Consider the following 27,288-nt stretch of genomic DNA (forward strand, 5'->3'; position numbering starts at 1 on the left):
CAAAGTCCCAGGGACAGACAGATTTCCTGTGCAATACTATGCTACATACATAGAGATCCTCAGTCCCAGGCTCCGCAAAGAGCCACCTACTTAACACATGCAGGCTGTGCCACATTATGAGTTCAATTGAGGGTGCTCATGGTCTCCCGGTACTGCTGTCCCTAGATTTTGAGAAGGCGTTTGACACCCTAAGGGGTTCATACCTGCTACTAGCGCTGGTTGCCAGGGCTACGGGACCTGAATTCCTCGGGTGGGTCAAATTGCTATACATGGCTTCCTGAACCACGGTGCAGATGGGACACCAGATAGCGTGCCAATTTGCGATCAAACGGGGCACTCATCAGGGCTGCTCCCTCTCGCTCATATTTTCAGCGCTGGCTATGAAACCACTTGCCATGCTACTGTGGACCAAGAGTCCAGACTGGGACATGGTGGTGGGGACTGATTGGCATATCATCTCCTTGTATACAGATGACATGCTCGTCTACATACGGAATCATAAATGGGCATTACTGGAGGCTGCCCTCGTGCTTTGAGATCTTCCGATTTCTGGGAGGTAATGTGCACCACACTGACAGTGTCCTAATCAACAGCATTCATGGTAGGGCTCTGGTGTCCATGTGCCAGACCCTGGGTTTCTAGATGCGTTTACCGCTATCAGCTATTGGCCGGGCATCTATAGTTAAAATGATAGTTCTCTCATGAGTTCTATATTTCTCTATGGCCCTACCATTAGTGCCAACGCAATCTATTTTTTTTAGAATAAAGGGGGCTGATGTCTGATTTGATCTGGTGCGGTGCTCGGAAGAGGGTGTCCATTCAAATGCTTCAATAGTCACTTGTGGAGGGAGGTCTGGGGACACTTTTCCTTGAGCTGTATTTCGCAGAAGCACAGCTGCAGTGACCCATGAGGTGGTTAGCTGGCAGCATGATGGTAGACGGTGTGACAATTTGGGAAGAGCTGGGTGGCATTGGTTCATTGGACAGACTGCTGTCATCTGGTGGCCCAGCCAGGGGCTTGGGCAGGCCGGCACATGTGGCCAAACTCGTCTGGAATTGCTGCTGGATACCCTCCGCACCACAGCTACCACTATGAAACTTACCAGGGATGAAAGCCTTACTGATGGCACACAACCGAGCTCTGTGGCAAGAGGTGGGGGTAACCCAGGTAGGTGACTTATACTAGGAGGAGATCCTGTGACCCTTTCAGGACCTACAAGACACATATGAGCTGGGGGTCAGTCTCTTTCTGATGCCCAATGCGCTTGTATTAGAGGTGAGAAATACTTAGCTGTTAGGACAAGAGGAACCTGAGCTGCATTATGGGTTGCAGTGCATCCTAAGACATGGGCTGGGCAGAAAATGGTCATGATACTATACACAGTTTTACAGGCTATCAACAAGGATCACACACTGCAGAGTAAGCCCCGATGGAAGTAGTGCCTCGGGTGGCACTAACAGATAAACAGTGGGGGGTGGCTCTGGAATAAGTTAAGCGGGTGTCTCGTAACGCCCCCCCTGAAGTTCACACAGTTCAGTTACTTGCATCAAACATACCTTCCATCACGCCGCCTCCACAGGAAGATTCCAGGTGTAGTCCTGCTGTACCCAGGTTTAGGACACCCAGATGTGACCTTTCTACAGATGGTGTGGGATTGCCCGACACTGGCAGAGGTATGGGTGCAGGTGTTGAAGCATATCTCGGCAGGGATTGATGTCCAATTGGCACCTGATCCTCTGATGCATCTCTTGGTTATCACAAAAAGGCCGAAAGGTACCACCACTACATGAAACTAGTAGACCTGGCCCTATTTAAGCACCTGATAGTGACGTACAGGAAGGCAGCCATGCCCCCCCAGAGGACTGTTGGCTCCGAGTGGTACATAAATAACAGGCAGTGGCAGAGGGGGGTGCCATGTCCCATGACATGCAATTAAGAGGGAAAGTAGGAGCTGCCACACTATGGGACACTTATATCCTAAAACTCCTTGACAAACTAGAAATCCCCACTTAGTGTGTATGTTTATTTGAAGGGCTGAGACGACTGCCTGCCGCGACTGTGGATTTCTGTTGGGAGACTACTCGGGTTAGCGTGTCCCATCCTGCTCTATGGGAAGTCGATGGACAGGATGCTACAGGCCTCGCGGGCTAGCCATCCCCTCCGCAGAAGTCCTTCCTTTATATGTAATGTTTTTCTAAATTCCCTGGTGGTATTGTATGTTTGTCTTTTTTAGCAGCACCTCGATTGATTGGGACGCTATTGGTCATTCATACTACTGTGTCACTGGACTGATGACTATGTACAAATGGCAGTATGACTTCTATGTAGTTCGCTGTTAATTGCCATGTTGCTGTTACCATTGTGAACTTAAGTTCTAGTATATCTATGCGATAATATGTGGACAATTGTCGAAATGTGTGAAATGCCAATAAAGACATATATAAAAAGAAATTATGATGGGACTGGCACCGTTTGTAAGGATATTGCCATTATCAATGCAGGAGGCCTTGTGATCAAGTGTCTCAAGGAAGAGGGTCCAGCTGCTTCACTGGAAAGGATTTCAAAGCGATGTTTTGCAAGGTGCGGTTATGGATGGGGACCCACCAGCAGGTCTCTTCTTTCCACATCCATCACTTATTTGTCAGTGAAGATATATACAGCAGCAAAGGGACAACATCGACATGACTAAGAGAAGAATGTCAACAAGGATCTCTGAGAGACTGAGGGAAGAAGAGGTGCCAGCCTTTCCAATAGAGTTTAGATGTATACAATATATTTTCTTTTTGGCCTTTTTTTAAATAAAGGTAAGATTAAAGACAATTTTTTCTTGATTTTTTATTCTTCTGAAGGCGTATACCTCTTAGGGGACGGGCTACCGTTCTTGGAAATTACGCAAATTTTGAGACAGACTTCTCAATAGCTCTCCTACAAATGTAGCAAATGTGACCTGTATTCAAGCATAAATGAATGTGTTGTGGGGATCTTGAAACCCAAGATTTGTAGTGTTTAAAAGGTTAGGTTTTTAGGAGGTTCATCTCCAATGCGGCTCGAGCCAGCAGCAGAGCCTTAGCTGCCTAGGAAAGCCTCGTAAAAAAAACAGAAAGTTAAAATGATTTTCAGTAACAAAAATGTTTTTAGTTTTGAGAAAGAGAAAGACCTCCATTGCTGACTGGCTCACTCGATATACGGTGAAAAAACATGGATAGGCTCCTTAGTTGAACCTTAGGATCCAAGCCAAAAGGAGGTGAACGAAGCACTTTAATTTAATTGATTTGTATAATACTATGGAAATAATATTGTCATGTTTCCAGCCTAACAACAGGGAATTTATGAAAGATCCCGTCCTGGAGACAGAAATGTGTTCTGCTTGAATAATACATCTCACTGACATTTTGCACATTGTCTCATTCACATGCTGAAACACCGCCTCACTCACATGCTGACTCAGTGAACTCACTCACTCACTCACTCACTCACTCACTCACTCACTCACTCACTCACTCACTCACTCACTCACTCACTCACTCACTCACTCACTCACTCTATCATGCACTGTCACACACAGGCTGTCACTGTTTCTTGCTCACTCACACTTATTCCTACACTACTTGTCGTGCTCACTCTCACACTAACACTCTCGATCACACATTTTCACCCTTGCAGTCGCTCTCAAACGTTTGCTCCCACACATGTTCTCTCTCACACACATACACACACACATACACACTCAACCCCACACATACATAGAACATTTGAGAGCATTTTATACATATCCTCAACTGTTGGCGGCGGGGGGGGCTTGCTTCCGTATCTTAGGTGCCATCGCGTCTTGGACTCTCCAAGTAGGCACACAGATCCCACCTGAAGCTGAAACGTTGAAGCTGGACCGTGTGAGTGTGTACAGCACGTATCCCTGCGACATGTGGGCCACGCGAATGCACTACCCAGCCTCCATTTTCCAGCTACCTTGAGTAGCCTCTTGCGCTTTCACACAAGTTGGGAAGGGGTTTAGTGACAAGCTGATTAGCCCCTTGCCACGGGCACGGCAGGGCTGATGCTCAAAATGCACCAAGTTCCTTTTATGGATGACACATAGCCCGCCGTCAGAGGGACGGCCCTGAGGTGTGACCGGCCCCTGAAGCCAGGGCTGTGCTCCCATCAGCCCTGGACAATCTGCCTGATGCCTGGTGACTGGTGCAGATGCAATTCATGCACAAGCCATGACACAGATTTTCCTGCCCCAGAATTACCAGCGATGGTTGTCAATTTTTTATATAATATTATTATTATCAATAATAATATTAATAATAATAATAATGATAATATATATAGGATGATTGTTCACTATTTCTTTAGCTTGGAAAAAGAGGCACAAAACAGGGAGTGCGAAACCCTGATGCCATTATGAGCGAGCTGCCCCAGGATTGCAGTCTGTCATGTGAATAGCTCCTGCCTAACCTCACCTTCTACTCTTCAAGCTTTAATTTGTCTCATCTTTCTGAACCTACTCCCCAATTTCTTGAATGGATGTAATCCTCCCTTAATCCCTATTAGGGCCTCGAGAGGAGTGCCCCAGGTTTTGGGTTAGAATGAATCCCGCAGCCGGTAATTGCTGATACCACTGAAAATGGTATTTATAGAGAGCAGGACTCCCACTATGGTTACAGGAAAAAAGGCCTGTGTGTCAGACCTATTTTCAGCTGACTCCAACAGTCCAGTCTTGTCAAAGTTTTCTATCAGGGACCAGTGGTAACCTAGTACTAAGGGAGAGGCGAGATCATCGTTAGGCAGGAGTGGGGGCCTGATTCGGGACAACCATCTTGGGAGGAAACTAGAAATCCCATGGGAAACTGGGGAACGTCATAGATTCATGACTTCCCCCTTCACATTTTCCCAGGATGTCCTCCTTCTCACGAGTTTGATGCGAGGCATAAGGGATGATCATGAAATGCCTAGTTTGCCCACCAATTTCCAGGATTTCATTCATTCTGCATGTGTCCCCTTTGGAAAGTCAAGCAAGCAAAGGGATCCAAACGAAGTGCAATAGTACCTGAGGTCCTGGCTCACCAGTGGTAAAGAAGAGCAGCCATCTTGACTACTGTCCAGTACCCTGCCTCGCTATCCTGACAAAACAGATCATGCATTATGCGCACCCACACATTCACTTACCTTCCCCCACCCCCATTACCACTCAATACATCACCTTCATTGCATTGTTAAAAAGCTGTCCGACAGCCTGGAAGCATCCGTTTGCCTTCTGTCTTGCCGAAAGCCACTGCAGTGACCTGGAAAGCAGTTGCTCATTGATAAAGATGAGTGATTTGGCTCTTGCGAAGGACTTCAGAACAAAAGCTGTGAGCCTGTAAGAATTAAAACAAGTAGAAAAAAAGTTTGGGTGAAAGGTGTGGGTAAATGCAAAACCAATGGCAAAACACACAAGATATTTTGGATAAGACATTTATCAGTACTTAATTTGTAAACTAATGAGTGCCAGGGCCCTGTGCAGGAGGCCACTGAAGCTTGCCCCACCCATTGCCGCTGCCAGCACTGCAGTGCTAACACAACTACTAACCATCACACTCCTACAAGTGAGAACATTCAGACTATAGCAGGCCTTCAAAGCTATAAGAATGACTTAAGTGATAGGTAACAGTAATTTTTAATGTGTGAAGAAACTAATAAACAACTGATGTTGTCCTCATCTCTAATCTAGAAAAACAGCGCCACTATGTGGCACACTCTCATAAGTGGAGGTGTTGACAATTTGTAAAGCGCTCTGATATCCTCCGGGATAGACAGAAATAAAGTGCTGATGCCGAGCACCGGAAACCATAAATTCAAATTAAGAACTGATTTAAGTCCAACGAATAAACCTGCTTTATGGTATAATCTCAGCAAATTGTATTTGTTCTGCTTTTTTCCCCAAAATGCCAGGTGTAGCAAAAGCGAATTCACGCACACACACGTACTTTGTGACTCACGACTGCACTGACAACTTCAGGCCATCGATATCCCAGGAGTGAATAGAGGAGCTTCTCTGAGTGTAACACAGGAGCCTGCCCAATGGTTAACACGAGCAAAAGATAAGGCCTAGTGACACCTACAGCATATTAAAGTAATTAACGGCCACTTGGTCATATAAGCAAATCTCTGATTGATTTCAATCCCTTAGAATACATCCCTTCAGAGTATATCATTTCTTAACTGTTTTCCAGCTCATCACTGGCATTTTAATCTTACATCTCTCGTTCCTGGCTACCAAAACAGTTTGTTACATGGGTCAATTTTTCATTTTCATTTCATAAAGCTTTATTCGGTACATATAAAAACAATGACCATAAAAGCACAAGATAACATACACATATAAGCAGAGATGAAATAAAGAGGATATAAATTCAATTAACACTCATAATATTAAAACATCATACTTTGTCTTGCATGAATTGATTTATTTAAAAAGGTAGCAGTAAAAAAGCAAACATCTGGGTTATGCATGTTAAAAAGCAATTTCATAGAATCGTTAACAGTGCGTACTCCATATTTTACAAAGATCGGTTTTAAATAAACAATGCGTAAATTCCTATAAAGATTGCATATCAGAAGAAAGTGCAGGGTGCATTGTACCGATTGACCATCACACGGGCAGGGACCAGCTGGGTGTTTTTAAAGAGACGGGAAGGCCACCAGATGATGTACGAGCCCAAGCCTCAACCTGGTAAGAACAAATCTGTGCGAGGGTCTGGTCACAAGGCTTAAATATGGTTGAAACCCCTCATTTTCCCCAAATTTGTTATAAAACAAGCAGGTAGATAATTGACCAGTACTACTCGCCTTTCTCTCTGCCCTATAATTCATAAACGTACTTTTCATTTCCTGTTTTGACAATGCTACAACAGCATAGGGGTCAGCCACAATGTTTATATTAAAAACTTCCTGGAAACTGCCTATTATATATTTTAACCAAGGGATCTTAAGGTGGTTATCCACAGATAGACAGTCATTAATAACAGCTCTATTCAGGACTGCTCATCTTTTTGCCAAATCGAACGCCATAGCATCAACGGCCTCAAAGATATCATGTCTGACAGATGATAGATCCCTAATTTTCTGTGGGTTAGATCATTAGGGGCAGATTTTGGTAGGCACAAAAGTTTTTGGAGAAAAATATTTTCCTCTATTTGTAAGCAACCGTTAGAACTGTGTCCCCAGGCCCCAGCCCCATATAAGGCAATAGACACACATCGAGAATGATAAATCTGTAGCATGTCCCTAATGCGTCTATCCCCTATCTTGGCCGCAAATCTAAAAACCCCATGGGCACTTTTTGCCATTTTGGCCCGCACATTTGTATTTCATGTGCCCAGGAGCAGTCTTTGGCAAAGGTAATTCCTAAATAACAACATTTGTCAACTTGGAGCACCTTGTGCCCATCCATAAAAAAGGTATGGGATCTCCTGCGGCCTGCCCCACAGATCATAGTGTGAGTTTTGGTTTTATTTATAAATAGTTTCCTATCTTTGATAAAAATTGAGAACCTATCTATTAGCGCTGGAGGCCGATGGGGGTCCTTGACAGTAGCACAGCATCATCCGCATATAACAATTTCAGTACGTCAAGGCCATTTACCCTTGGGGCATCGGCGTTAATTGTTTTTAAAACCGCATCTACCTCATTGATAAAAAGTGTACAAAGAAGGGGAGCAAGTACACAACCTTGTCTTATCCCACTCCTAACTTTAAATTTAGGAGTGCACTCCCCATTTATGCCATAACGAACACTAGTTTGAAGGTTATCATATAATCGTGCTAAGAAGAAAATAATACCTTCTGGGGCCCCCATTTCTAGCAACTTCGCCCAGAGAATAGAGTGATCCACCAGGTCAAAGGTACTGCTCAAATCTGCAAAGCAGCGATAAAGAGAGCCCTTTTTGGCCTGAGTATACTTCTCAATAAGCAGTTTTAAATCTAGGCACTGGTCCAGGGTTCCACGCCCTTTCCGGAAGCCATACTGGGTGCTGGCCATAATACCTCTTATTAGGAGATTTCAACTATCATATAGAATTGCAGCAAGACATGCATACCTCTGAATTAATAGACAACATCAAGGCAATGGACCTGAAGTTACTAGAAACAGGTCCGACACACAAGGCCGGTCACACTTAAGACTTCCTATCCACCAACTCTCAGGCAGTTCAAATTGTCGAACTCTACCCAATCCTATGGTCTGACCATATGATAATAAAATTCAACATCCGAGCCAATGCGACTAAACCTACCCACTCAAAAAAGGTAAAAATGAGCAGGCCCTGGAATAAAATCTACCCAGACTCCTTTGCTAGCGTCTTCTCGCCTCCTCCCATTACTCTTAACTCTGACGCAGATAAGGTGGTAAAGGATCTAGACAAAGCAATCAACATGGCACTGGACCATATTGCCCCAATACAGCAAACAAAATGCCCTAACACAAGATCCCCTTGGTATACACCAGACCTCAAATTAATGAAAGAGGCCATGAGGTGCACCGAGCGGAAATGGAGGAAAACTAAAGAGCCCCTGGATAAACAGCTCTACAAGTCGGCACATAAAGAATACATGAGCCATATAGCTACAGCGAATAAAGCTTATCTAGGTACCAAAATAGAACTAGCTGGTAACTCACATAAAGAACTATATTCCATAGTAAAGGAATTTTCTAATCCCTCCTCCTGCCTACCATCCACCATCGAGTCCCAAGAATGGGCCGATCGGCTCTCCACGTATTTTAAGGATAAAATTGATAAAATTCACAAGGCCTTTCCGATAGAGACTGAACTTTCTAACACCAAGGACAATTACACATGTCCACCCAATCAGCCTACCCCGGAAGCCACTTCCCTGCACAAACCCCTTCTTGAATTCCACACTGTAACGGTGGAAGAAGTCACAGATAAATTAAGGAAAGTAAAATCAGGTTCCCCAATGGATCCTGCATCTGCCCAGATCCTGACAAAAATAGCCCCTGCTATGATGACTGAAATAACGGAAATCTTTAATTTATCAATAGCCCAAGCCATCTTTCCTGTGTCTTGGAAAGAAGCAACTGTAAGACCCATCTTAAAAAAGAATAATGCTGACCCAGAGCAACCAGTAAATTACCGTCCTATCTCCCTTTTACCACTCTTTGGCAAAATAATGGAATCGTTAATCAACACCCAACTAACCAAATATCTAGAGGACAACATGTAACTGGACACCACCCAATCGGGCTTTAGAGCCTGCCACAGCACCGAGACCACTCTCCTGGAGGTTGTGGATAACATTCGGCTGTCTCTGGACGCCAAGCAATCGGCCATCTTGATTTTACTTGACCTGTCGGCGGCCTTCAACACCATCTCTCATAACGTCCTACTGAAGCGGCTAACTGAGATTGGTGTCGAGGGTCAAGCACACAGATGGATTCAGAGCTATCTGACAGGGAGGCGGTCCAAGGTCAAAATAGGCCCGTTCTCATCATCTTACGTGGATAATGACAAAGGCGTCCCACAGGGTTCGATCCTAAGCCCTACCTTATTTAATATATACCTATCGCCTCTAGCTAAAGTAATCAAAGCACATGGCTTTGAGACGGTATCCTACGCCGACGATACCCAGATCCTGATAACCCTAGGTCCTAACCACCTAGATGCCAAAGTGAGATTCCAACAGTGCATGATCTCCATTCAAGAATGGATGACGACCAATTACTTAATGCTAAACGCCGCAAAAACAGAAATTCTGTTATTTGTCAAGGCCAATAAAATCTGGACGGAAGAATGGTGGCCATCATCCCTAGGCCCTTGCCCAGCTCCAAAAAACTCAGCAAGGAATTTGGGAGTCATCATTGATGACAAACTGTCCCTGTGCCAACACATAAATAAAGTGGTTCACACCAGCATTGGGCTAATGAGAAGCCTTAGAAAAATCTTTAAGTAGATTCCTCTCGCCTCTCGGAAACCCCTCATTCAGGGCTTCATAATCAGTCGCCTTGATTACGGAAACGCACTACTGGCTGATGCGAATGAAGGGCTCTTAACTAAACTTCAGACCCTGCAAAACTCTGCCGCAAGGTTGATTCTTGACTTCCCTCCCCGCACCCCCTCAGCCCTGTGCCTTAGGACTCTCCACTGGCTCCCAATAAGAAAACGCATCGAATTTAAGATTTGATGTCTGGTGCATAAGTCCATAAATGGACAGGGACCAAAGTACCTTCAAAGAAAGCTCCAGGGCTACTGCCCAGGAAGGACCTTACATTCATCAAATAAACATCTCTTAAAAGTCCCAAAGGTCAGGACTGTCAGAAATGGGGATAGAAGTTTCTCCAAAATAGGCCCCACCACCTTGAATTCCTTACCACTATCTATTAGAACTGACCTGAACCACAAAACCTTCCGCAAGAATCTTAAAACCTGGCTCTTTTAAATCTGTTAACTGCCCCCAGTCTCTCTATCTTTAGCTTCAGCAAGCACTCTGAGACCGAATGGTGACATATGCACTATACAAAAATAAATACATAAACATAAACATAAACATAAACCGTTCTCTTCCGCACATTCTTCCAGCCTTATCAGTAAAACCCTGCTCATAATTTTTACAGATGAATCGAGTAGGGAGATAGGATGATAATTTTTGGCATCCCCCCTGTCCCCTTTCTTATAAATGGGGATTATAATAGACTCCCCCCAGCTCAGTGGAACTCCATTGCCTACTGCAGCGTTGAATATATTAGTTAACACGGGGCCCCACATCGCCGGAACGATTTTATAGACATCGATGGGAATCCCGTCCGGCCCTTGGGCCTTCCCCCCTTTGCTGGCACTAATGCCTTGTTCGACCTCAGCAATAGTGAAGTCCAGCGGCACTATGGGCCAGGAACTATGGTTAGCACATTGCGGTTTATCAGACTTAAATATGGTGGAAAAGTGAGCTTCCCCTCAGCTCAGTAGGGGTTGGAGGTACCGACGGACAGAGCGGGCCTCATTACCTGAGCGAGTGCCAGGCGAGGTGAGGCCACTCCCAAGTAAATTTTGGGAGAGGAGTTTTCACAACCATGACTTCAAAAGCTACCATCCACTACACCGTCAGATGGTAGGTCATTTATGCATGGTATGTAGTCCTCACTACACTTTGGTCACAGTTGCAGTAGTGTTGTTATCATAGGTCCTGAAGAAAGCCAGTTTGGCTGAAACATGTCAACCAGTTAACTTACCATCAGGATAGTAATATTTGTTAAAACACTATCTACACTCTGTTTTTAACCTTGTCATCATGGTGACCATCACAATAAAATTTATCTCTAGGCACCATTATAGTCAATTTTATCACACCACTTATTCCATAAACACATATTTTTTGAGCACTACAACTTTTTATTCCCACAGCTTTTTACATCACTACTTTTTGGCTTTCCATCACTGGTGGATCTAATACTAGGGTTCACTCACGACAACAACAGTGAGTAACCTTGTGGATACCAGTTCATACTTCAAAATCCCAGATGATGAAGTTCCGCCAATGGGTGGGCTGATGGGTTTCCTTCCTTTCCCTCTTCTCACTCTTCAGTATACACACACACCCTCCTTGAGAGAGCAGACACTTTCTAGCCTTTTCAGACCAGAAGCACCCCCTTGTTGTGTTTGTTGTAAGGAAAGGTGAGCTACCCATGCCTCCCTGGTGACATTAGACCTAAGTTCTGGGACCATGTCTTCTTTAAGAAAGGGGGAATTAACTGTTGCCCAGAATAACGCACTATTAGAAGTTTCCGCAGCCTGCGTCAACATTTCCCAGGCCTCTTGCTGAAGTTCTATCTTTCTGTCCTTAAGGGCCACCTTATAATCACATCTAAGTTTGGATACCGCTTTCTTATCTCTCAGTCTTGCTGCCAAGGCCTATTTTAATTCAGTGAGCAATGCAGTACATGCGTGATCAAGCCATCCCTTATTATGGACAGGTTTACCCGAGCCAGTTTTAGTGAACATAGTGTCGATGGCCTTGTTAATAATCGTAAAATCCCTTAAAATATCTACTGGGTCATGATCAATATTAAGGATGGCATTAATCTCTCCAATGCACCCTGTAACAATGGATTTTAACCCCTTGCATGCTGATGACGGAGCGGTTCCGTCATCAGCTACGGGTGAGCTGTGCTGATGACGGAACCGTTCCGTCATGACTCCGCCCGCGCAAGGCGGAGTCAGCATGGGCGGGGAATTCCCGCCGCATGCAAGGGGTTAATACCAACTCAGATTTTTCTCCTGTCAATCTTACTCTCACGCCATTGGGTCTGTGGGGTTCAATATTCATTACAGTACGAGAAATGGTTAAGGGACTGCCTTCCCAAATAATACCTTCTAGGATAATACAGTTGTGGTCACTTAACATGGTTTAATCAATCTTTGGAACGTTACACATTGATCTAATATTAGATGATACACATACATGGTCGATGACGGTATTAGCATTCCGGCCCGTATAAGTAGGAACAATATCCCAAAGTTCATCCTTGGCATAAGCCAGAATTTCTAAATCGAAAACCGCCATTAATTTATTTAGTGACTCACCATATAAGTTATGTGGGAAGTGCAAGTCATCTTCCTCTAAATTATTTCTAACCCCACATACCCCCAAGGTGGACATGGAACAGATGGGAATATTGAAATCTCCCACCCAGATTGAATCAAAAATAAAATTTTCCCCTGCAATCAGTTCGCCTACAGCAACCTCCAGGTCCTTCACAACTTGGTGCCGTGTGTTATCAAAAACATTATTATAATAATTGATAAAAAGAACATTACGAGCTTGTTTCTGATGCAGCCACAGGATCTGAGCGTGTACTTCAAATACTTTTTCACAGTGATGGAGAGGTTAACAGATACCAGTATCAAAAGGCCTCCCTTGGCTCTACAGGAGACCGAGGCCTGCGCTGGTAGATTAAAGGAGACTGACCATCATAACTGACCATATCCTGGCACCAAGTTTCCTGGAAACAAATTATATCATACAACTTAATAAAATCTGTCCATCCCAATGTGTCCCCTTTTGAGGCTAAACCAGCAATGTTCCAGCTTACGATGGAGCAGTGCGGGAGATGTTTCCCATTGTTCAGTGGGATGTTGGTCGAACCTAGACCTGGACCCCAATGCCATCACCCCCATCACTTCGCATATTAATAGGGCCAACCCCATCTTGAACATCTTGATCATCATTACTCATTTCAATCCCATGCATGGTCCCTGACTCTCCTAAGTTATCCCTCTCTTCTTCAACATTTCTAGGGGTGACCACCTCCACCGTAGCAGTATAGTCCTGGTTATGTCAATCGTTAACATCCAAGGTACTCAAGGATTGAAACCGGTTAGAGATAGGGACCTCATATTTTCTGGAAATATCAAGGGAGGGGCGTGGGTCTATGTTAGGTTCCCTATTAATTTGGTGCGTTAGATGGCTATAAAAATAACCAAGGGGGCGTAAAATGATTCCCTGATCGTTATACAGTAATGATGTTGCTCTAATCAGAGATGTGGTAGCAAAATGGGGATTTTTAAAATGTATGATAACACAATCCCCCTTAGTGTTTTTGATTGAATTTCCAATCCAATTGACCCTTCTCGTGGTAAGTATCTGATTGGATAATGCCACCGGGAACCCACATTCACGATTTAGCCATGAGATAGTTTTATTTGTAAGGGATTCATGAGTCTCCATCTTATTAGGGGACAGATTTTCATTCAACGGTGGTACATTGGTTAAGACTGCCACATACGGCGCACAGTCAGGAGGTAAATGTATTGACTTACTGCGCTTGCTGATGTTCGTTGCTGTTTCCATCCTAAAGTCTAGAATTGTCTTACTCTTATCAGCATTAGGGGATTGCCTATTCTGCTCTCCTATAGGTATATGAGCCCTCCCATTATTTTTTTGTGCTTCAGGCTCAGCCACTTCCCCGGTGGCCATACTAACCTGGCAATTGGCAAGGGCATTCATATGGGTTTTTAATAATTCATTTTGAAGTGCGATCTCACCCCCAATCCGCTTAACCCCACTGTTTAAACTATCCAGTCTATCTGATAGGGGTTTAATAGATCATTCAATTTTAGCAACAAAGATATTCATCAGTTGCTCAATCTGTGCATTATTTAGTATTACTGCATTTGTGTTGCCCAAAGGGTCATCACGGTTGGTGCATTCCCAGTTAATTTTTTTCCTCCCTTGCCCAAATTAATTGCACCTCATTTGGATTGAACTTTCCTACATCCCCTTCTAGTTCTGGTAGCAGGCGATCTGGGTGTTGATAGATTAGCTGGTACACCAGTACAGTAGGTGGCTCAACTACACTAATATCCGGGGTAGTATTAATACTAAGATTCTCCCTATTTTCTTCGGCAACTACTAATGGGGTTGGGGGCAATGCTGATGAATTACTTAAATCGAGCAAAAGTCGCCGCTCAGCTCTAAATATTTGGTCGTTAATGACACTCACAGCTTTTACAAGATAATTATCAAGAGTAGAACTTGCATGCTCAACTGGGGTTTTACTTCCCTTACGCCGTGACATTATAAAATGTATAAAATTGACCAGTTAAAAGACTGATAATTGGATTAAACAATAAAATAAAGGTACAGCACATGAAAAATAGCCAAGCCAGTCCAATAGGAGGAGTGTTCAGATACGTCAAATACGTCTTACCCAAAAAGTGATCTTAAGGGTCTTTTTCTTTACCACCAGAGCCCATCCTAATAACAAGGTCTTACAAACAAATATTAACCAAGAGCTCTGGCCCTGCCCAGCCTCGACAGTCTCGGACGGGCTCAGACGGGCCCGCCCTTGGCCCGCCCGCGCGCGTCCCGCGCGCGTCCCGCGCCGCGGAGGAGGCAGGGCTAAGATATACTGAGAGGAGGGGGTACTGACTTTTCTCAGGTGTTGCCGGTGCTATGGCGAGCGCTGGGTTTGCTGGGACTTGTAGTCTCTCAGTCTCTCCCGGCAGGCAGGTGAGTGTGGGGCAGGCCGGTGTTGTAGCCTACTCCTTCTTTCAGCCCCCAGCAGGAGCGCAGCAAAACTCCCCCCGCAGAAGACCGCAAAAAGCCCCAACAGAGCACAGGAGCGATGACAGGTCACAACAGACTCCTCCACGAAGCGGCACCCTTTTACATGGGTCTTGTGCCACTAAAGGAGGTAATTATCAAATAAATAGGGTGCTGTCTAGCTTCCTTCACACAAATTACGCTAAAACTCTTGTAGACAATAACTGACAGTCACCCTTAAGGTTCCCCCTAAGATCCTGTCCCAGCCGGGCATCTAAGGCCACTCCTTTTATCCACAAGCGACACCATCCTGGTCATCTTTAACAGCTCCTTAAAGCATTGCATTTTTCCAGACCTCTGGAAGGCAGCCATAGTGAGTCCTCAACTAAAGATCCCGCCCAGGGAGTCTCTATGTTCATGTCAGTTTTGATGACCATGTGTTGTGGCACCTCTGGCAGTATCATTACCATAGTGACTGTATACTTTCATTATTATTCTAGAGCCCTAGAATTGCTGTATCAGTATCACAGTTGCTGGGGGTGGAGGGGGGTCGAGGCTGTAGGAGAGAAGTTTGGGCCCTTTTTTGAATTGATAGTAGGAGTGTGTTATAAGCATTGGTAGTCTGCACTCAAATATATTCTGTGTGACTAATGTATGAAAAAGAAGAAATAGGAATACGAGATGTTAAACTATCCTCATGAATTAACACAAATCACATGTGACCTGTTGAAGTGTAATTGACAAGATTGTGCATTAATAGTTGAGGGATAGCAAACTACATGTGTCTGTTAATTTGTTTCATATATTTAAGACTTGCCATTCTCAACAATTGAGGTATATATCGAAAGTATGGCTTGTTTGCTTGTAGAAGGGCACACATAATGTAACCTGTTTATTGTTTTAGCTTAACTGGAGGCCTAAAATGCATTTCAAATGTATTTCTCAGCTAATGTTTGAATTTGCATTCTGCTTGCACCGTGGAATGTTGCATGTATCTTGTGTTCCCACTGCAGGTGGACAAGGCTTCATTAGTTGAGGGAAAGAGTTATTGTTCCTAGTAGATAGAGAGGCCTGAGTAGAAGAAATACGATAATGGATGGGGGACTAGTTCTCATGGGAGAAGATGGGACCAATGAAGTACAAATATCTCAAGGTGTGAACATGGACGCAGAGAAAGGAAGTTGGAGGATGCTGGAATAATAGAAAAATATTAGTAGATCTGTGGAAGGTGCCTTAATTCAGTGATGGCTTATGCTGTAACATAGTTAGATACAGCTGACACTTCTGTTTAGGACGCCTTGAGGTATAAACCGATTCTTTGGTTTTGTGGCTTTATGCTACATGACCCTGGTTGGAGTTACTTCTTGGAAGGATCTGACGGCTGACAATTTTTTCCATCTTTACTGAAACTTATCTTAGACCAGGAGTTCCCCTTTATGGTAGTTTAGGGACAGATAGGGACATGTAGAGGTTTCTGAATGGAGTTTTGGTTGCAATCCAACATGCATCTGTGTCTCATGATAACCTATGTGGCTGTAATCGAACTAGTCGTTTTCATTTTGTTATATAGAGGTAATCACTTCCGGAGATTTAGCTTCATCCTATTTATAGTATTATACATAGTACTTTTATACAGTAATGCTTAGATTGGTGTACATTAATGTGTTTCAGAGTTTGCAATAAACAAACTAACCTGAGTTTAGTTGTTGGCCTGAGTTCTTACATAGCAGTTTGGACTCTTTGGAATTTAGATATTGTGAATAGGAGTTTTCTCTTCACCTCTCATGCTGCAGAACAAGAACTATTGACCAGACTATCGAAGAGGACGAGTTCGAGCTTTACCAAGGCTTTTGAGTGACCTATTACTAGTACCTCACCATCTGTGCTTCTGTGTGTGTTAGTGCCTCTGTGTTAATTTTTCTTTGTCGGTATTGGTACCCCTCGTGCTCTTTTACAGTGGAAGCGTGTACGCCTCTTGTGAGTATCCTGTTGATTGGTTAACAGTGATTCTCCACTATATTAGTTTCTGTGTCAAGATGTCAGTATTGGTGACCCAAAATCAGTTCCTAGTATTATTCCCTATGTTTTTGTTGCTGTGTCGGTGTCCCGTTGTTAGTATATCTGTGTTAGTGTTGTGGCTCCTGTGTCAATGTTTTAGTGGAAGTGTCCTGGCATAATGTCAAGGTGTTTAATTATATTGTACTTAGATCCCTCAAAGACCATTTCAAACCACTAAGGATGGAACACAAGAGGAAGACAGGAAGGTCCCAAGGGATTAGATTGGCCCAGAACAGTTTAGGGTGGTGGATACTTCAGGAAAGAAGTTGTGAAAACACACATGAAGCAGTTTTTTTTACTATACTATGAGAAAATGTGCCTTCTATAGTATTATTATGGTCTCTTCATGCTTGTTTTTTTATAGCTGCACATGCAGGAAAGTCCTGCTCAAATTAAAGGGGCAATTCAGTGAATAATATCACAGTAAATCTCAAAACCACAGCTGACATCATGAAACAAAGCAACATTCTTGACTGCCTGTTGTTGCTGATCATTAGATATTCAGGACTGGCTAAGGAAACTGTTTTTCTCCACACTGGATGGCCTCTTTATAGAAAACTATTACACTTTTGTAACTTTTGTTATATATTGCACTGCTGGTCTTGAACTTTACCCTACGTACTGTAAGTATTCAGAGATGAAAATCATTGCCAGCTCCTATAGACATTTAGTGGATCCAATAATCTGCTGGGCCCTGCCGGACCACCTGTCAATATGGCCTTGAATTGACCACCATTAGGTAGTCACAGTAATTACACATAAGTATAATGGTAGTATAGATATACGATACTTAACTACCATCTACATACAATGAAAATATAGTGTTAGTAATTTTTTGTAGGTTAACCACAATCTAGGACCTCATGTACTAACAGTTTTAGCCTTCACAAACAATCTGATTTACCGAATCAGACCATTTGTGTAGGATGTATGACACTACAACGCATGCTTTTACAACGCATGCTGTTACAACGCAGGTTTTACATCGCATGCCATTACAACGCATAATGCTTTTGGGTGCTGGATAGTGAATAGTTTAATTTACTATTCCAACTCCAGTCCCCGTGGACACTAGGGAAGGTTATTGGATAGTAAATTAACCTATTCCCTATCCTAGAGCGCCACCTACAGCAATGCGTTGTAATAGTTTGCGTTGTAAAAGTTGCGTAGTAATAGCACTTCGTTGTAAAAGTTTCGTTGTAATGGCTGTTTCCCATTTGTGTATGCTAAAACCCTGTAAAAATGTACAAAGCCCATTTAATGATTGGGAAAAGGTTTTCGTTAAATGGGGTTAGGAAACCACTACAAATCGGTATTTGGAAGGGGTGTGTTAATGGGTGTCCCTTCCAAACATAGATTCCTTATGGTATGTATTCATGTTTGGCAAACAAAATCTGGACACAAAACATTAATATTTCACCACCACCTCAAATGAAGTAGTAGTAACCCATTTGCAAATGGGAAGGGTTCGGCAAGAAATCCCTTCCTATTTGTGAATGTTTAAAAAAACATTTCTTAGGACTAGGCAGGGATCTACAGGGTCACTGCTCACTAATTAATAAAACACGTTTGTAAAATATTTCATATTTCTTTTTAAACGTATCCCATTTTACATCTAGGAAAAGGGGCTGCATTTAAAAAAAAAGATATACTGTATTGAAAAGCAATCACAGACATGGTGGTCTACCAACCCTAGAAGCCACAACACTTGAGACTGTAGCTAATTGTAGCGGGTCTCTATTTGAGACATACCTCATTAATATTTATGAGGTAGTTCAAACTGCGACACACTACAATTCTGTATTTTGTGAACTGACCTATTAAGACATAGGTCAATTCACAAAATACAAATGCATTCGGTAACCACTTTTACCGAATGCAATTATAATACACGTGGGCCCACATGCATCAAAGTCAGTTTTTGCGATTCCTTATTTGCGATTTTTAGGGAATCGCAAATAAGGAATCGCAAAACGGGATGCATGATTGAAATTGCATAAAATTTGCGATTCGGTAAAAATCGCAATTTTTACCGAATCGCAAATATTATGCGAATTCCAATTTGCGATTTCGCAATTCCCATTGATTCCTATGGGCCAAAAGGCCCATAGGAATCAATGGTAATTGCGAACTCGCAAATTGGAATTCGCAAAATGTTAATGCATTCCATGGGTGCAGGGGGGGTCTAAAGGACCCCCCCTGCACCCCATAAATGTATTTTGAAGTGCATGTTTCACACACACATGTCCTAAGGACATGTGTGTCTGTAACATGACAGTGTTTTAAAATGCATCTTTGGGCATTTTGACACATTTTCGCAAATTACCACGAGGTTCAACCTCGTGGTAATTTGCACCACCTATTTGCGAATTCGCAATTTTAAAAGTAATCATGCATTGCTTTTAAGGAATCGCAAATTTGCGATTCCTTAACCCCTTCGATGCTGATGACGAGCTCAGCTCGTCATCAGCACGGGTGACGTGTGCGGATGAGTAGCTGAGCTCGTCATGTAACGCGGTTATTCGAAAACAGCCGCACAGCGCAAAAATAACCGCAGCAGCGATGCGGTTAAAAGCAATCACATTTCTGGAATTCGCTAAAAATAGCGATTTTACCGAAAATGCTTGATGCATCCCAGAAACCTATTTAGGAATCACAAACGACCGAATTTTGCGATTCGCACCATTTGCACTTCCTAAATAGGTTGATGCATGTGGCCCGTGGTCCCTAGTTAGGCTTGGTGTACATCCTGGCCTGAGTTTGGCCATTGGCAGGATGCGTATTTTTCAAGGCACTCAAAAATAACCATACTCAATGCATGCAAAAGACAGATTAATTATTGTGGGGATATAATTTGAAAGTACTATAACCAATCATTTATTGAAAATATGATGCCTAGAGATATGATGTTCCAACTAAGCTTTGGGGCAAATAATCTAATCAATGCAAACACAAGAGCAACTCAAATCTATTCTCGATTAGGGCCTACTTCTAAGTACTGCTACAATACCAATTGATTTATTTTTGTTAACAATATCAAAAACTAACCATATGAGATTTTCCACAATGTATTTAGCAATAATAATGTCCTCAATCACACATAGTTCCAAATTTATTTTTGAGCTAGACTTTGAAAAATCATAACATAGTGTTTTATGAATTCATGCACAACGATTTATAGCACATACGGAACAACATTAAAACATGTAAAATGACATTGATGCTTTACTGTCCTCTGGGGAGAAACAGGAGTACATGTAGTACTCTACAAAATTATTGTGTAGGCTTGGAACAGGGTTATGAAAAAATTATTGCAGCTTAAAGAATACTTGACAACAGGGTTTCAGTCATTGTGCTGAAAATTGAAACAGCAAATTTCAAAGTTTGGCTGCCCAAATGGGTCTCAGTTGTATGCAGAGACATACGCATAAAATGAAAGTGGAGTATTTGTAATCTAGTTTAGCTGTCAGAAACAAAATGTTACTTCCCCTATAAGCATCTGTTTATGGCATGTGGTGCTGTACATTCACATTTTGTGCATGCTTCTGCCATCTAGTATTGGTCCGGATGTGTGCAAGTAGATTTTGTTTGAAGAATTCTTCTCGAGTCACGAGGAAGTGTGACTCCACCTCTTGCTGGTATTGTACATAAGTCATCTTCTCCGTTGTTATTTTGTTTTTCTGCACTGCAGGTGCGGACGGAGCTGGAGCACAGAGATACAAGAGAGAGAAAAAAAGAAGACCATGCAAGAGAAGCAAGAAGGAAAGATAACTGCAACAGCCATAGGCCTTTGGGAAGGAGGGCGGGCACATGTGAATCTACAGCACTACATGTCTCATACAGATACTTACAGGGTCATTAACATTTTCCGTTCGAGGCATGTGTGGCTGTAGATACACATTCTGTGCATGGACTGTAAAGAGGTCCTCCTACAAATGATGGCTAGTCTGAGGTTGCTGCCTAAGATTGAAAAAGGGTACAGAGCATAGCTTGACCAACGTTGGCTTGGTGTTGGTCTAGTACATCCACATAGTGGTCTTTAGTGAAAATGTAGTATATAGACCAAGTAGCTGCTTTGTAAATGTCAGTTATGGGGATGTTTCCCATCAAAGTATTAGGGGCCCCTTTTTTCCTGGGATCTTGGAGGCACAGGCAATCCCCTGTTAGCTTTTGCATAACATGTCTGATACATTTAATTATTCATCTGGCTATGTCTGACTTTGATAAGGTTTTCCCTTTATGTGGTTCAGAAACAGCAATAAAGAGTTGTTGAGTCTTTAGTAAGGGTTTTGTCCTAGGGCCTGCTTAACATCTTAAGAATGAAGGGTCAGTTCTGCAACTGAGTCAGGTTGAGGAAAGAAAACTGGGAGTTCTATAGGCTCATTATGGTGGAATGGAAGACCACCGTAGGAAGAAATTTAGGGTTAGTGCGAAGGACAACCTTATCGCTATAAACTAGATAGAAGGGTTCTTCCAATATTAAAGCTTGGCGCTCACTGACATGCCTGAGGGAGGGGATGGCCACAAGAAATGCACCTTCTAAGAGAGGAATTGAAGGGGGCATGAATAGAGAGGCTCAAATGGAGCAGTCATGAGTCTTGTAAAGACAATGTTGAGATTCAACAATGGGGCCAGAGAACCCATAGAGAAATTACCCTCTTGACGCTCTTCATAAGGACTTTGATGACTGTAATCCTAAAGAAGGAAACGTGTCGCCTGTTTTGGAGATAAGCAACCACAGAAGCTAAGTGGAGCCAGATGAAGATGAAGTCTAGGCCACAGGTTTGTAGGTACAGTAGTTAGAAAACAATGTCCTGGACAATAGCTGCTAAAGGGTCAATGTGTTTTCAGAGGCAGCAACAGACAACCTTTTTCAATTGACAGCATAACAGGCACAAGTAGTAGGCCACCCCCAGAAGGTACTCCGTTAGCAGATGGATGTTGTGGTGGAGAGCCCACCTTCTGATGGCCTGTGTTAGCTGAGAATGCTGGAAAAAGCGAGTCCCTCCCATTTTCTGTAGGTAATACATTGCTATCATGTTATCCATCGGATGAGGACTACCTTGCCCACAATGTGGGGAAGAAAGGCCTTCAGTGCTAGCTGGACGGCTAACAGCTCCAAATAGTTGATGTGAAGACCCCGGTGACCGGGATTCCACTGGTCTTGAACACTCAGGTTCTGTAGATGTGCACCCAACCCTGTGCGAGATGCATCCATGGTAATGGTAATCTCAGAACTGGGTCGAGAAAAGGGCACCCTTGCAAGAGATTGTTGGTGTACCACTACTGCAGAGAGTGATAGGTGAAGTGGCTGATCAACACTAGATCACCCCAAAGACTCTTCGCCTGAGACCATTGATGCATTAAGCATTCTTGTAGCGGGCACATGTGTAATCTGTTGTGGGGAACTATAGCAATGAAGAAGGCCATTATGGAGCATGACCATCTGGACCTGTCAACCTGGCTGGAAATAGCTGGCTGGAAATAGCAATGCATGGAAGGACCAGACCCTTGCAGGGCTGGGAAAGGCCTTGTTCACTTCTGCATTGAGGATTGCCCCTAAAAAGTTTTGGATTTGAAGGCATTGGTGGTGGAACTTTACAGCGTTGCTGGAAAACCCAAGATCATGTAAGAGGTTTATGGTGGCCTATGTATGCATGTCTCTGCAGCTGTGTTGTGCTCTTATCAGCCAATTGTCCAGCTATAGAAAAACGTTGATTCCCTGTCCTCACATGTGTGTGGCTACTACTGAAATTTTGTAAATACTCGAGTTTCGGTGATGACCCGGAAAAGCAGCACCTTGAACTGATAGTGTTTTCCACATACCACAAATTGGAGGTAATGCTATTGCGCTGGATGTATTGGGATGTGGAAGTAGCCATCTTTTAAGTCAAGTGCAGCTGCAGCAGTGGAAAGACATCCTGAAGAATGACCATGTGGAACTTTTCTGAAAGGATGTATTGATTGAGGGGCCCAATGTCTAGAATGGGCTTTATGGACTCACCCTTCTTGGGAATGAGGAAGCAAAGGGAAACACCCCATAGCCCTGTACGTGTTGAGGCACAGGTTCTATGGTTCATTTGAAAAGAAGTGATTGAACCTCTTCCTGAAGCAGGTGTTGATATTCTGGGGAGAGTATGTGTCTGCAAGGTAGTATGTTGGGAGGTGTGAAAGTGAGCTCCAAACAGTAACTGTGTTGAATGATGCTTAATGCACACTAGTCTGAAGTAAAGTGTTGCCAGGTGGGAAAGACCCTCTGAAGTCGTCCCCCAACAGGTGTTTAGTGTTCCTGGGTAGGTGGGGCAAGTCACTGCTTGGCGGGTGTAGCTCCTTTTGGGGGGACATTCTTGCAATTGCCTTTGGAGCTATTACTGTGGTATGCCCTTCAGAAGTAGCCCTTGTGGAGGGTTGCTAAGCCTGCTGAAATAGAAAGGAAGTGGAGGTATATGGTAAGGGAATCTTGAAGCCAAATGGTAGGCTGACTTGCGAAAGGACCCACGAGGTGTAGTTGTCTGGAGGGTATCCATGGCTTTCACCATATCTCTGTCCTTTTTAAGGCGAGCCTTACAAGACCTGTTATTTCTGTTCTGTGGGTTTTGTCACACTCACCAATTGCCATAGGCTGTTGGGTGTGTCATGTAGAAATGCTGGCTTGTTATTGGTGTATTTGTTTAAATGTCCCTCCTTTGTGTGCTGAGTTCCCTCCCCGGCGATTTCACTAATAGAATATTATTGTTGGCCATCACACTGTACAGCGTGGGATGGCCCCTCCCCTGTCCGGTTTTGTTGGCCCTTATGCACGCTTCCTTCTGGCACAGCGCGCAATGGCCCCTAAGGATTTCTGTGAAGACTCGCTACCTCCTTTCTGGATTGCGAGTCAAGGCACTCCGATACCTTCTAGTCGCGTTTTCACTATTTAAAACTGATAAAAAAATTAGGGAGATTTAAAGGAGTTTCATTTCTCCATTACGTTGGAATAGAGAAAGTTGCAAGCGCAAGAAAGCTAAAATAACAGTATTTAATATTTTTAAAAAGTGGCACCCCTAGCTTAATTTGGGAGCATTGGCTGAGAGGCATTGTGTTGTAACCTACATCACCTTACCTTCCACCCTCCCCTTTGGTACCTTCCTCCCACCCCTCCTCCTCCCTTCCAGTTAGAACGGTCTGGAGTTCATGTTAGAATGTTGAGCTCACAATTATTCTGAGAGTGGATGACCAGAATAAACCACACTTACTTCTACGGCTCCTGAGTGATTTCTTTAATTGAACTTACAACACTGGCGACGAGGATGGGATACTAAACCAAAATGAGGAATAGTTTCTGGTTCCCGAAAATGGACTCAATGGTGGAAGTGAAGGTCAAGGAGTGTATCAGTTGTGCAAGAAGCGACAAAACTAAGATATTGCGCAAGGTCCCCTTGTCTCCGGTAGAAATACCTGAAGTACCATGGACAAAACTTGCTTTGGACATAATTGGCCCTATGGAGACTTTGGGGTCCCAAAAGAGATTCATGTTCGTCCTAGTAGACTACACCTCACACTGGGTAAACGTCAGATTCACATCTACAACTACAACTAACAATCTCATCATGTTTCTTAAGTCAGTCTTCTCCTTTGAAGGTATACCAGCAGTACTAGTAACTGAAAACGGGGTGCATTTTACCTCTGAAGAGATGAAGACATTTTTGAAGCACTTAAATATCAAGCAGGAGAAAACTGCACTCTACTGTCCTAAAGCCAATGGCTTAGCGGAAACAAACAACCGCAACATCAAAGAACATATCCAACTGGCCATCACCGACGGCTATCACATAGATGAATCTTTCAGAGAATGCTTATAGGCCTACCACACAGCGCCTAATCTCGTCAGCGGAATGTCCCCTTTTGTGGCTATAAGAGAAAGAGAGCCAGGCACCAAATTGAACCCCCTCTGGCTAGAAGGGGAAAAAGCTGTGGAAAACAACCATAGGGAGAGTCATCAGAAAGTCCTGCGACACCAAGCCAATTACAAAAGAAATGCGTTACTTACCTGTAACTGCAGTTATCCAGTATTAGTGTCTTTCATAGATTCACATGCCTGAATCATTCCCCGTCGTCGAGACGGGAGCCTCCGGTATATAAAAAAGTAATGTCCTAAGACATACATATAAAAAAATAGGCCTAAGGGTCTCACCTTAGTGTCCTATCTAGGTCCTTATGTAGGAAGGACTAAACAGGGTAGGCCCAAGGGTCCCACCTTGGTAGCCTATCTGTGTCCTTTTGTAAAAAGGACCAAAGTAAAGAGAAACAACCAATCAGCTATTACCTCCCTCTAGAACCTTCCTGTCAGGAGCCTCAGTCTCTCAGATTTTCGTACGCACCAAGCTAGTGAGGTGTAAACTTGTTAGAGAGAGAGAGGTGAGTCCTTCCAGGGGAGGCGGGAGGGTGCATGTGAATCTATGAAAGACACTAATACTGGATAACTGCAGTTACAGGTAAGTAACGCATTTCTTATCCAGTATTTGGGTGTCTTTCATAGATTCACATGCCTGAATCAGAGTAGCAAGCAATACAATATGCACATTCTGTGTTGGTACAGCATATAGAAGTCTGCAGATAAGAAACATTTGCGACTGTAAACCAACGACATACAACATCATATAGTAACTAGTAATAAAGAAATGTGCATACCAGTCAAGGATGGTGGGAAGCAAGAAGGCTCACCTCACTGGAATAGATGGCGAAGCACCGCTCTGCCCACTGCTGCGTCTTTCGCTAGCTCAGCGTCCAAGCAGTAGTGTCTGGTGAAGGTATGCGGGGACTTCCAGGTCGCCGCTCTACAGATGTCCAGGAGTGGCACTCCAGCAAACAGTGCCGCAGATGTGGACATGGCTCTCGTGGAATGGGCTTTGGCCCGCGAGTCCAAAGGCCGCCCAGCCTTGTCATGGCAGAAAGTTATCGCAGAAGAGATCCACCTTGATATACTTTGTTTCGTCAAGGGCATGCCCTTCCTTGGTCTGCTGAATGCGACAAAGAGTTGGGGTGATTTCCTGAATTGTCTTGTTCTGTCAATATAGAATTTGAGGCATCTCTGAATATCTAAAGAGTGCAGCGTTCTTTCAGCCGAAGTAGATGGGTTCGGAAAGAACGTTTTGAGAACTACTGGCTCATTAAGATGGAAGTCCGATGGGACTTTGGGTATGAATCGTGGGTTAGTACGCAGTATGACTCTGTCCTCTTTGAATTGTAAGAAAGGGTCTTGGATGGAGAGGGCTTGCAATTCACCGACCCTTCTGGCTGAGGTTAAGGCCAGGAGGAGGGCCGTCTTCCACGACAGGAATTTGATATCCGCTTTGTGGATAGGCTCGAAGGGATGCTTCATCAGTTGGTGAAGGACCACGTTGAGTTGCCATGACGGAGGGATAGGTTTTGGCCTTGGAAAGGACCTGAATAGGCCCTTCAGGAATTGTTTGATGAGCCTGTCCGCCTACAGGGAAGGACCATTAGAAGTTCTTGTGAACCTAGATATTGCTGCCAGGTGAACCTTGATGGACGAATGGGCAAGTCCTGACTGCGCCAGGTGTAGCAGATATGGCAGCAGTTGCTGTGGGGTGACATGAAGGGGTGTAGGCCTTCTTTCGCACACCAGACACAGAAGCGTTTCCATTTGAAAGAATAGGTCTTTTTAGTGCTGTCAGCTCTAGCTTTAGCTAGGACATCTCTACACTCCTGCGGAATGTTCAGGTGGCTGAATTCGCGGTATTCAGGAGCCAGGCCGATAATTTCAGAGGGCCCAGGTTCGGGTGGAGAACCTGTCCTTGGGACATTGTGAGCAGGGTCGGATGACTGTGTAGGCGAAGCGGTGGTTGGATAGACAGGCGATGAAGTTCCGTGTACCAATGCTGCCTCGGCCAGGATGGGGCGATGAGAATCAGGGTGCAGGGCTCCGATTTCATCTTCCTGATTACCCTGGGTATCAGTGGAAATGGCGGAAAGGCGTAAGCAAACACGTTCCGCCAAGCTATGGAAAATGCATTCCCTAGTGTTCCTGGTTGGGGAAGCCTGCTTGCGAAGCTTGGGCATTTGGCGTTCTCCCTGGTGGCAAAGAGGTCTATCTGTGGTGTTCCCCACTCCGCAAAGATGTAGTTTATCGCTCCCGCATCCAGCTCCCATTCGTGGGATAGACACTGTTCTCTGCTCAAGGCGTCCGCTAGG

At 43.9% G+C, this 27,288-nt stretch overlaps 1 protein-coding gene across 1 annotated transcript in view; it reads right to left on the bottom strand.

Moving 5' to 3' along the window:
* LOC147727726 (alpha-2-macroglobulin-like) overlaps nt 1–27,288 on the bottom strand; it is a 1,118,600-nt gene that overhangs the window by 207,104 nt on the left and 884,208 nt on the right. Inside the window, exon 27 of the mRNA XM_086961723.1 lies at nt 5,205–5,361. Within this exon, the coding sequence (XP_086817849.1) occupies nt 5,205–5,361 (157 nt within the window). The remainder of the gene's footprint in view (nt 1–5,204; nt 5,362–27,288) is intronic.

This window comes from Lissotriton vulgaris, chromosome 3_1 (assembly GCF_964263255.1).
Source record: "Lissotriton vulgaris chromosome 3_1, aLisVul1.2, whole genome shotgun sequence".
Classification (NCBI taxonomy): domain Eukaryota; kingdom Metazoa; phylum Chordata; class Amphibia; order Caudata; family Salamandridae; genus Lissotriton; species Lissotriton vulgaris.